Source organism: Lipophrys pholis, assembly GCF_963383615.2.
Source record: "Lipophrys pholis genome assembly, chromosome: 3".
NCBI lineage: Eukaryota > Metazoa > Chordata > Actinopteri > Blenniiformes > Blenniidae > Lipophrys > Lipophrys pholis.
In genome coordinates this window covers 17,889,474-17,902,106 of record NC_137627.1, presented here as the reverse complement: position 1 = coordinate 17,902,106, position 12,633 = coordinate 17,889,474, and the positions used below count along the sequence as shown (strand labels likewise).

Here is a 12,633-nt window from a genome sequence, read left to right as displayed (position 1 = left end):
TTGAGTCTTTTTCTACTGTCCGCTGATTCCTAATCTTATCTTCACGCCTCGGCTACGCTCCGGAGAATCTGAAATTGAGGCTTTAAGGACTCTCTCACCGAGTCTGATAAAGAGAGATTTTGTGATTATATAGCAGGACTGACGATCTGTTTGTGCTCCTCCGCAGCTGCAGCAGCAGACTCGATCACAGTGCTGTTGTTTGCTCCTGGTGTCTGAGGATAACCACCAGCTATTTTGCCAGGTACACGTTTACACCCACTCACAAACACAAAGTTCTCCCAACATCTTTATTGCACTCAAACACTCAATTACTTGGAGAGATTCTTTGGGAGATCACTCGTGAAAAAAAAATTAAATAAAAAAAAAAAGCGGTTTTCTTAGTGTTCACTTCATCTCTTTATCTTCACCCCGCTACACACACAAAAAAACACCATATTGCCTTTTTGCAATGATTCACTCTTTAAAAAGAATTATGTATTTTGACGTCTGTATAACTGGTGACTTCTGATCTCTGTGACCTTCAGGTGGTTGGAGACAAAGTCCTGGAGGAGGAGATCAGCTTCCCAGTGAGAAAAACAAAATTCTCTCATATGAATAGCATTCATCACAGTTTTTTCTATTTGTTTGTCTCTCTCTCTCTCTCTGCTCTTTTCTGTGGAATAATTATCTTCTTTCTTTCTTTTTTTTCCCCCCTCCCTTCCATTAATAACTACTTCTCTTTTTTTTTGATTTTTTTTTTCATTGCTTCATTAAACTAACTTTCAGTTTAAATAAGGACATTTTAAAGTGTTGGATCCCAGCATGCATTTTTTTTGTTTAATATATTTTTTTGATTGACGTGATAGAATGAACCGTCCGCATGTAATCTTTTATAATCCTCAGCAGGGGTTGTAATTAGGAAATTTGGGCAGAAGTAATCACTTCCTTTGGGTGGCTTTAAACCTTCTGTCTCTGGTTGCGGTGCAGACGTAGCATTTTCAACAGGCTCTCCATTAGGGTGTGAATAGACTGCGTGCCCCAGGCTAAATGATGTGTGAAATCCTGATAATAGTTGGTGTGGAGCGATATTAAGATGCCAAAAAAGAGCAAGATGGGCGATTTGTGCTGTTTAACAAGGGAGGTAATGAGCTTCACTCAGAATAAACAACCTGTATTTATATATTTCACGCATTAGAGGAAACTCCAGGGACTTTCTTGTGGATTCCGCTATCTTCTTGTCTTCTGACCTTGTTATCGTGTTTTTATTCACTGACATTTTGTTAACAGTGCTTTCATCTTTTGTTTTTTCTCTTGTTCTCAGCTGATGTTTGGACGTTTCGGTCAAGTTGTCGAGAAGAAGAAGTCGATTTCTCTTCAAGACATCAGTGCCGTAAGAGTCTATCTATCTGTCTGTCTCACACTCTTTTCATTATATAATATCTATTTATGTGCTTTTCATCTTGTCAGGAGGAGCGCCGGCAGCTGTCCAGTATGCTGGGCTGTGAGATTTCCTCCATGCTTTGCGTCCCAGTGGCAAGCAGGGCCACCGGTCAGGTGGTGGCTCTAGCGTGCGCCTTCAACAAACAGGGCGGGCAGAGGTACGTCTTTGAGCGCCTGATTGTGCTGTAAATTGCTACCTTCGTTCAGGGTGAGGAGAAGCCAGGATAGCTCTCACAGCAGAAAAAGCAGAGAGGAAATCGCTCAAAGTTACTCGCTTATAGATTATACTTGTTGGAAATGCTGGAGTGCCAGTCTGAGGTTGGTTTGGCTTTTTACTAATTCTTCAAGTGCTGACTCATGAAAGATGCAGAAATGATCTGACAGTGGCTTAGAGAACTGTCAGTCCCTGATTGGTTGAACAAAATAGCGCAGATTTGTTGAGTTTATTGCGAAGGAGGCTGCACTGCTGCTTTCAATGAAATCTGGAGTTATTCAGCAGGTTGTGACGCATGCGGCTCACAAACAGACACGAGACACAAAAGCCAACCTGGAGTTAAAGCCAGGGTAGCTCAAGTATGATATGTGACCACTGGGAATGTTGCCATTCTTGGTGAACGTAAACTCAAATCTAGGACTGAATAAATGCAGTAAAATCTGACCGTGATGTTTTTATTTCCATCTCCACTGAATTTGGCATGCATGCTTTTCATCACCTTGATTTCTAGACTATTAATGATCTCTAGATAATTCAAAAATGGCCAGAAAGCATAGAAATAAGACCATAAAAATCACAGAAACCATTCAGTATTGTGTTGTGCTTTTGTAACACGAGCTCCCCAGTGCCATCAAAAACACTCTGTATTAAAGGTTATTCTGGAAAAGCTCACAAAGCCATAAAATCTAAATAAATCCAAGTGTCTGAGTAATAAAGGCCCTAAACATGAGAGACATGCAAACATTGTGATGATAATGTCCAAATGAGCAGCCCAAACAATGTGAGTCGACGGAATAAAGAAGTACGAACGAAGGAAATGCCAGGAGAAATAGTTGATAGTAATATTCAAACTAGTGGCATTGCCCTCTAAAAGTTAGCAGGCGTAACATTGGTCCATCTGGTGCTGCTTTGCAGAGAAACTTAATCTACCCGACCAAGGCCATTTGACTTTTTCACTTTGGGATGTCAGGTGAATTTCCGGACAAAGCAGTACACCTGCACACACATTATTCTCATTCTATCCATCAACTGCAGATGTTTTACCGCACAGCTTCCCACTTGTCCTGGTAGCAAAATGCAATCACTGAGAAATTACATTTGCTCGTACTGTTTAACCGTAACAAAGACAACGACATTCTGTTCTTCTGCCTTCCTCATACGATACATTATCCGTTGTTCAGAGTGGCAGAGCAATTCTTGTCGCAAATGTGACACAGACGTGCACGAAAGGCATATCAAGGTTTGTTGCTTCCTGTCCTTCACATGGACAACAACATCTCTGCCAGAGAAAGAAAACAACTTTTTGTGAAGAGTCTTATTCATTTATGAATACAGCTATACTCAAGTTTGAAAATACAATTCCTTGTGAGGGAATTAAAAGTTCTCAGACAGATGTATTTTTCAGAGTACCTTTCCTACTTCATTTCAGTTCAAATGTATATAAACATAGTGCTTGTAATAGAATAGTGCTCATAACAATTAAACACGAGCAACTATAAGTAAAACCGTCTTTATACTATGAATAAACCTCCAACTGACTCATTTGGCAGCTTTGTGCTGCACCGGTTGGGGTTAGGGAAAAATAATAGAACAAAGAAAGAGATCAACAAACTAACAGATTAACATCAGACAGCAATTAATCTGCACGCTGCACACTTGATAAGAGTAGGAATCACAAACTTCCAGTTCCACAGTCAGAGATCCTGCAGGTAGGTACAGAAAAAGAAGACAGAGAGGAGAGACCACAGACTATAGGAAAAGTCTAAACCTATAGCAGCCAATGTACAAAATGACCCACAGTGACCTGAGCCAGCCCTCATGAGGTTTAGTGAATAAGAAAATGTTAAGCTTTATGTTGAGACCGTGTCAGCCTCCCTGACTCAAACTGGTTGCTGCTTTCACATGAGAGGAGCCTGATCGCTGAAAGCTCTGCTTCACACTCTACTTTTAGAAACTCAGTGATCCCTCCAATAAGCAGCACTCTGAGCAGGAAGCCTTCTGATGGGCTAATATGCTGCTAACAGCTCTTAAAGATATGATGGAGCCTTGTTGTAAAGAGCTTTGTCTGTCCAGAGAACATGTATAAATTCCCCTTTACGCTGCAACGTCCTCATCGACACCGTCTTTCTGCCATGGCCTGCACAAAACGCATTACCGAGACACAATTTCCTGTGTATTTTATTTGCGTAGAGTTGTGTTCGACTCACTTGCTCTACATTAGAGATGGAGGACTCGAGGTCTTATATCGAAAACAAAATCCATTTAAAGCTTGGTTAAACTCTTATCTGTGTGCAGGTGTTCTGATAGCCCGCTCTCTTTGTACCCCGGTGGACGTCCGGTTTCCCAGAGTTGTAGCCTCTCGTTTGATTAAACTCTTAGTTGTTTTTTTCGCCACATTCTTCACAACTCAGGTTTTCAAAGCTTAAAAGTGCAAAAAAAAAAAAACACTGTTGCAAGACTTTCATCAGCAGCAGCCTCTTATTGTCGGGACCCGTCTTTCAACACAATGCAGAACGCTCGCTGACACTCGAGTGCGATTGGTATTTAAGCTGCTGGCCCAATCTGTATCACTGACAGCTGTGCAACGTCCACCAGCCGTCTGGACCTTGACAGAATATCCAGATTACCAGTCTGTCCCACAACGGATACCACAGCACCAGGAAACTTGTGTCAAATCACCATGTCTGTGCTGTGTCTCTGACCAGATGGCTGTCATGATGATGGCAATGTGATGATCAAGAGTCAGGTCATGAGTCTCAACAGCGGCGGATGGTTTGGCACTATGTTTTGGCGTACGTATGCGCGCATGTGTGAGTGCGTGCTGTTGCCAGTAGCAATGCAGCTATCTCCTGAATACAGAACTCCATGAAAGTGTGCCCCGCTTGTTTGTGTGTGTGCAAGCAAGGGTTTGAAAGTGTGAGGAGAGTTAGACTAGATGTGGTACGATCATCACACGCAAACTTTCAGACAAACTTTCCCCTCTACTGCACGTTCTCTCTCTGTCCCTAAAGACCGAGACAGATGAGAAGGGATCATGTCCCATCATTTCTCCCTCTGCCACTTCCACTGATGACAGTGCTGGCATCTCATTACCATAGTAACAGCAGGATTATGGTCACAACTGTGCATATGATGTGATAAATCTATCCTTTGCCCCAAGCTCAGACGTCTAGCTTGTAGTTAAGATACGTCCCTTCATGATATAGATTGCTTATTCATGTGCAGATGTCACCCCTGAAAATTGCATAATGATGACCAACACTGGTGAATAAGCACTGCGTAAATCCATTTATCCATGCATATCCTATACCACTATATTCAACTTAGTGTTGCTCGGGTGCTGGAAGCAACCCAGACTGAACCTGTTGGGAAAGACGTGATATATTCTGCCCAGGGTGTCATGGCAAATAGACATTTCACCTGTGGAGGTGTGAGCCTCAATAGCCTGTCATGCAAACTCCACTCCGCACTCCCGCAATCCTAACTGGGACTTTCTTTTGTTATGAGGCAGAGGTCTAACCACTGGCACACAAATCATTGGGTACAATCTTTTTTTTTACACACACATAAAGTTGACGCGCTCCAGTTAACCACAGACAGGGTCACCACAGAGATCACACGCAGAAGATGTACAAAACAAACGGCTGTGTTGCCGGAGGAAAGCCCAGTATGATACACACGGCCTTACCTTCTTTCATGATAAGTAAAGCACTGCCTTTCTTCACAAATTCTTTACTCTCTTCCTGTGTTTTCACCTTCAAGTCTTTATAAATGGACTCCCACTGGCTCTTCTTGTAGTGGCGGAAATGGATCCCATTTCCTATCGTCACTGCGAATAAGTCGCCGTAACCATAGAAAATTATTCTCCAGTCTCTCCCTTGTTCTGTGTAATTCTTCCAAATGTCACTCACAACAATTTGCACAGCTTGTGAGTGAGTGAACATCATTTTCCTTAAATTGAGCCCACCAGGCTTTTTCAAGGCTCCTGATTCCTTGCTTGAATTCCTGGAGTCTAAGCAGAGGGCGAGAAAGCCCTGTAGCCATCCAGCGCTCCTGATGTGAACATGATAATATGCCACTGCCCTCTGTCGGCGCACTCGCAGAACTGTAGGTGATTGCTTGCAGCATTGTTTGCATGGCCTGGATGCTTCTCTGTCAAATTCATTTTTAATGACATTACAGGACTCACAACTTACATGTAATAGAAATTTGAAATAAATTTGAAACACACATTGCAGGAATCCTGTTCCCTGACAATCACCAGATTTTCTTTTTTTAAATTTTTGCAACATTCGCCTGAAGAGAAACACTGTGGAAGACGGAATGTCAGGTCACAATATTTCCCACAAAAAAACCTTGATTTTAAGTAATTTGTTGTAATTTCAGATCCAAATTTACTGAAAAAAATGGAGACTGCAAATAGAGATGCCACAAGTTTTTGGTTATTTTTTACAGAGTAACCATAATTCTGCTTAGATTGAATTCCTGACAGTCTCAGCTGAGGCCAAGAAAGCCCTTGAGCCATCGAGTGCTCCTGATCTGAACGTGATAATTTGCCACTGCCTGCTGGAACAGTTTATTTATTTATTTATTATACACTAGAAACATTGTTGAGTTTGTTCTTTTTTTTTTAAAATAGCACTTGTTTTTTTTTCTTCAAATTTTCTACTTTTTTTTTTTTTTAAATGCATTTCATTGAATATAGACGTTTTCCTTCCTAGCTCTTCACAATAAAGCAAAATGAAAATGAAAGTTATTGTTATCTAAAGGTTTTCTTTTTACTGGTCCTGCCCATAATAGATCAAACTGGTCTATAGACAATACATCTAACAGATACTTAGTTCTTAATGATGTGACTGGAAACAATAATGTAATAATACATAAATATGGCTGCATTTCTTGGAAATAAATGCCCTTTTTTTTTTTTTTTGCAGGATTTTTGGCTATTTGCTTGCAAAACATTAGATGTAGTGGATGGGATAGTCAACACATTTCTTCATGTAGGGAACATACTTTGCAGCATTTTACTATTTTATTACATTATTAGCTTTATTACATTCAGAACAGCCAAGCTGATGGCAGATATCATATCATTGGCTCCTACATACATGTTTTTGAAATGTAATCATAGCATAATATGACTGATAATGTAATTGAGAGCCGTATTTTTTATTTATTTATTTTTTGTTTGGTTTTTCTACAATCAGATTTGTAACTGTGTGTGTTTATTTCTGCAGGCACACAGAGGTAGATGAGCATGCCATCCAGCACTGCTTCTGCTATACCTCAACAGTCCTCACTTCAACTTTGGCCTTCCAGAAAGAGCAGAAGCTCAAAGTGGAGTGCCAGGTACTGTACTGTGGATACACACACACACACACACACTCTATACATAGAGATATAGAAGAAAATTATGTTTTTGTTTTGTGTCTGTTGTTCCTCACAGGCGCTCTTACAAGTGGCCAAAAATCTCTTCACACACTTGGGTGAGTCCTTCCTCCTTCGTCTGTCTCTCTGTGCCTGCATGAAGGAAGAGCTTTGTCGGACAATTTGCATTAATGGGAGATATTTAAGTGATGGCACAGTGAAACAAATGGTGCACATAATTGAATGAGATACTGTCGACCCTAAAGGTGATTACACCCAGGATCATAATCGTAAAATCAAATAGGCATTAAAACTGATGGCTCCACCTCTCTATCGTGCAATTACACCTAGGCATTTCCATTCTTATCAGACAGTAAGCACTAACAGGAGACTAAGTCATTGTTGATTCATAATGATTGCAGGTACCAAGAATTGATCCAGTGGTCGGGCAAATTGCCTCTCACTGTACCCATCCTTTGATTACAAAAGCTCTTATCATGCTTGTGCAGCTGATCCATGGGTACCCATTGAGTATTGTCGGGCTTTGCCTCCTCTGTATCCCCTAATTTCCTCCTGCTTTCCTTCTAATTCCTCTCTCAACCGCTCCTCCTTTTCTCTCCCTCCCTCCGTGATTCTTTCAGATGACGTCTCAGTGCTGTTACAGGAAATTATAGTGGAGGCCAGGAACCTCAGTGGTGCAGAGATGTAAGAGCTCTGATTCATCTTCAAAGACATTGTCCTGTGTGTGTGTGTGTGTGTGTGTGTGTGTGTGTGTGTGTGTGTGTGTGTGTGTGTGTGTGTGTGTGTGTGTGTGTGTGTGTGTGTGTGTGTGTGTGTGTGTGTGTGTGTGTGTGTGTGTGTGTGTGTGTGTGTGTGTGTGTGTGTGTGTGTGTGTGTGTGTGCGTGCGTGTGTGTGTGTGCGCGCGCGCGCAAATGTCTTTATCTCTATTTGCAAAGGCTATCATGGCAATTTGTTCATAACCGTCTTGTCTCATTTAATGAAAGTTACAAAGTGACCTGTGATAAAGCTGTACATTTCCCAGATTTGCCCTACTTTCTATTGCCCATCTGACTCTGCTTCTCATTGTTTCCCTCCAGCTGTTCAGTGTTCCTGCTGGACCGGGTCAGCCATGAGCTGGTGGCAAAGGTGTTTGACGGTGGTGTGGTTAGTGAGGAGGAGGTACGGCAAGCCTTTCACTTCTTTGACTCGGCACACTCACACACACACTTTTCATGCATTTTTTAATTTCAATCTGTCTAAATGTGGCATCTTCCGTGTAGCCTTGTGGGTGGAGATGCCTCCACAGTAGCATTATGTGCTCTCATTAAAAAGTTAAACACTGGCAGACAGGAAATTACGGTGGAGTAAACCATGAAGTACAGCCAGCAAATATCCCCATAGAAGAGACTTTCCCTTTGGTTAGGAGCCTTCCTCATTCAGTCTTACATTTATTCTATTACTCTTTTGTCAGACAAAAGAAAAAAAAAAGTATGATACATTTATACTGTCTTTGCTTGATTACAGAATGAGTTTCGCATCCCAGCTGACCAGGGCATCGCAGGCCACGTTGCCACGACTGGTCAGATCTTGAATATTAAGGATGCCTACTCCCACCCTCTCTTCTACCGCGGGGTCGACGACAGCACTGGCTTCAGGACGCGCAACATCCTCTGCTTCCCCATCAAGGACGAGAACAACGGTAACGGGAAGAGAAGTGGCAGTCATTATGTGTATATATATATATATATATATATATATATATATATATATATATATATATATATATATATAGTTTTTGATCAATTTAATCACAGCTTCTCCCAAAGACAGTGTATTTTTTGCTGATGCTTTTCAGATCCTTAGAAACTCTGTATCAGCAGCTCACAGCTTCGACAGTGACCCAAATCATGTTATTTCAGTGCACTTCATCGCAGCTTTACATTACAGGATTTGCTATCTTTCTCGGGAGGTCCCTGTACAGTCCTGCAATAACTTGACGACTTATACTAAATTAAAAATCCCTCCTTTTACAAGTTTATCAGTTTTATTGCCCAGGTGGTACATTTTCCATTATCGCCCCTTACAGCACCGTCCCTTCAAGTCTTGCTTTAATAAGGGCCACTACGAGTACACACAGGTGCAACACGACATACTTTAGAAAGAGACGTTACATCACTAATATGTTGAAGTGCATAAAATGCACTTTAGAGCACCATCGGTGTCTTAAGGCGCTTTCAAAACCCTCTGCTTCATTTTGTAGCTGAGTATGAGTAACATTGGCTTTGATTTGTCGCCATATAGAAAAAACTCTCTGAAGCTTTGATTAAGCGTTTGAATTTACGTCTCTTCTATGTTCACTTTGGTTCAACTCCGGTGTGAAATTAATATAAGTTAGTAGATCTATTTGATGCGACATCTGTTCTTCACCTCGGGCCTCATTTACTTGACCTGGCCTTGCATCCATCACGCCATTCCTTCCCAATTCAATTCTTGTCTTGATGTCCCTCCTTCTTTCCCTCTGCCCTTTGCCACTTTAAATTCTTCCCCCCTCCAGAGGTGATTGGCGTTGCTGAGTTGGTGAATAAAATGAACGGGCCTTGGTTTAACCGCTTCGACGAAGATCTGGCCACAGCTTTCTCCATCTACTGTGGGATCAGCATTGCCCATGTAAGTGTCACCTCTGACTCTCTCAGGTAGGGGTGTCAAACTCATTTTAGTTTGAAGGGGTGAGACACAATGCCCAGGTAGTTCTTATCGGGGCTGAACCAGCAAGAAGGTACGATATTGATCTACAAATGAAAACAATTCCACATTTTAACTTAGTTTTGGTGCAAAGAAGTACGAGTTTATTACAAAAACATTCATATTAATTAATAAACTAATTTAATGAGCACCCTCAAATCTCTGAAGGAACATAAATGCCTTCTGAATTCCTCAACGCCACAAAATATTCCAGACTAATCTTGGCAAAAGCTTGTCTCATACTTGGCTGAACATTTTCTGCGGCCTTCAGTGTGCATATTTTCACTATCTCACTACATTACTTTTATTTTAATGCTATTTCAGTAGCAACAAGGTAACTTGCTGCCGTTACTGCATTATGGACAAATTATTGTGTTCTGTTCACAGTTGTTGTTTTTATTCAACAATTGCAGGCAATACCTTTTTGTCATTTTTACCCGTTGCCAGGTCATCCTGCTTTCCAGTAGTGATGACAGTATGGGATTTTCCTCTATAACACATTAATCCTAACTGATTCATATGGCTTGATTCGAAATAATCTAATGTCTGGAAGCTTCGCGCACCCTTATTCTCAAGCTTAATGCCACAGCACAGGAGTGACTGAAGTAAAGTTTAGAGATTAAACTTTAAACTTTCCATATATCATTAGTAGTCTCTCACTCCTTAAAGCAGTGTGCTACATCTGTTGTTAATGCTGTTAGAAATATTGATCCTGTCGGGCAAAATGGGATCAGTTCAGTAGGAGCAAAATGTTCAGTCAAAGCAAGTCGAGCAAAGTCTCGGGGGAAATTTAAAGAGATTCTGCCTGATGGAAGTGAGTGCCTTTTGTTCTGTGTTGGCATTGTATGACTGCTGCAAACCCATGAAAACACTCCCACTATGTGTGGCTCACAAAGGCGATTATGGATATCATGATGTTTATAACAATAAAGTTTAAACATAAAAAAGTATTTGCAAATCTTTCACAGCTTTCAGCAATCAAAGATATATTCTCAGATCTTTTTTTTTTTTTTTTTTTTTTTTTTTGCCTGCTGTTGAAGCCAGTGTAAATGTGGTGATCTCATTTTTGTTGCGATATTGCTGCTTCTTTCATCATGTTCTTTCCAGAAATCTGAGCAATTCAGATCTGTAACTGGATTGATTTTTCTTCCTGCTACTTTGGCTGACAACAGCCAGGCCATTGATCTGAGAAATGAAAGAAGGAAAGAGAGAGAGAGAGAGAGAGAGAGAGAGAGAGAGAGAGAGAGAGAGAGAGAGAGAGAGAGAGAGAGAGAGAGAGAGAGAGAGAGAGAGAGAAGGATCTCTTCTCGATATTATTGATTGATTAATGTTAATTCAGTCACAACATTCAGCGCTCTACGTTTCAGATTCAGCTTCATATTTAGCAGCGCCGTGAGAGTCTGACCTTTCGGTGACTGCAGGCACTCGATCGGTTATCTCCAAGGTATTAGGATATTTGATTGGAAAAATAATTGCCTGCGTTGCAGCTCATTCATAATTAAAACAACCAGATGCATCATTCATCGAGGCCGACCTGATTCTCTGGATTGTCGAAAGCAGCTCTGTCTAGCACTAGAACATAAAGACCACTCTGTTGACTTTATTGTGTCTTATGATACACGCAGGAAGAATTTCCTTTCCAATTAAAATGCACGGACACACAAATTAATAGACTGAGGCAGAATATTTTAAAGGCAAAAATGGGGTTGAACTGGACAATTTCTAGACAGATGATCTATTGATCGATTGCTGTCATCTGCGTGTGACTGACTGATCGGCCTTAAGACAAAAAACTGGGCGAACCATCTTACTTTAAAATGGTTTTGAATAATGAAGGGGATCACGGAGTGGTTAGGACATATGGAGGGTGTCAAACATGCATAAAGTGGGCTGCACCAGACCCTCCATCCATCTGTTCATCCGTACCACCGGTCATGAATTGATTTCAGTTACCACCCTGGAGAGGTCAGTTCAACAGTTCATCACAAGACAAACACTCACACTCACTCACACCTATGGACAATTTTAACGGACCAGTTCATCTCCATCAAATGTTTTTGGACTGGGGTATTAAACCAGTGTCGTCGTCGTCGTCTCCAAAAAGAAAACATGCAGTGAGAATATGCTAATTTTACTCCACCCTTGATGAATTTCTGCACACTGCCTGCAAAGATAATACGTCCAAGGACGCTACTCGCGTTTGCCCAGATTAATCTGAAGAGAAAGAGTGTGGGAGAAAACATCAGATTATTTTGAAGGAACTTCAGGCTGCTTTAAAAAGGTTTTGGAAAACTATTTCTCAGGATGTACTTTGTTCTCTCGATACTAAAACAGAGAATTTGGATTAGTCATTATTGAGATGTTATTATGCTTTCTCTTTGCTGCTATAGTCACATCATAACCAAACTGAGCTTTGTGTGAATCTCTGAACACCCCCGTGTTGGAAAGAATTTACTGTAATCATGACATTAACATTTGTAATGTGCATATCTGAAAAGAGTGATTCCAATTGTTTGCTTGTAGAACACATAAAAGCTCTACGTGTGAACATATTGAGCCTCGATGCTTTAGATTGTTTTAGATTCTATTTTACTTCATTATTTCAACATTTCAACAGTCATACCTGCTAAACCAGAAGTCAGAAGTGCAAAAGCATAAAAAATAAAGGGACAATTACAGAAAAGTCCGGAGCTGCTGTGCTTCTGAAACACTTTCAGTGAGAACTACAGACATGCATGGGAACAACACATAATGTCAGTGTGGTTAAAAATGTGTCTGGGAGCAGAAAGGGTTTAATTGCTTATTTATTGAAAGTCTTATGGTGATCGCAATTCTCCACAACATTATTTCATGTTTGAATAATACCCTGCCACATTGGTACTCTGCTCAA

At 40.9% G+C, this 12,633-nt stretch overlaps 1 protein-coding gene across 1 annotated transcript in view; it reads left to right on the top strand.

Annotated features, from left to right (window-relative positions):
* Positions 1 to 12,633, top strand: part of pde2a (phosphodiesterase 2A) — a 120,876-nt gene that overhangs the window by 98,136 nt on the left and 10,107 nt on the right. Inside the window, exons 10-19 of the mRNA XM_080460602.1 lie at positions 167 to 241; positions 525 to 566; positions 1,301 to 1,369; positions 1,447 to 1,577; positions 6,871 to 6,982; positions 7,080 to 7,119; positions 7,642 to 7,705; positions 8,099 to 8,180; positions 8,526 to 8,700; positions 9,556 to 9,668. Coding sequence (XP_080316728.1) covers positions 167 to 241; positions 525 to 566; positions 1,301 to 1,369; positions 1,447 to 1,577; positions 6,871 to 6,982; positions 7,080 to 7,119; positions 7,642 to 7,705; positions 8,099 to 8,180; positions 8,526 to 8,700; positions 9,556 to 9,668 — 903 coding nt within the window. The remainder of the gene's footprint in view (positions 1 to 166; positions 242 to 524; positions 567 to 1,300; positions 1,370 to 1,446; positions 1,578 to 6,870; positions 6,983 to 7,079; positions 7,120 to 7,641; positions 7,706 to 8,098; positions 8,181 to 8,525; positions 8,701 to 9,555; positions 9,669 to 12,633) is intronic.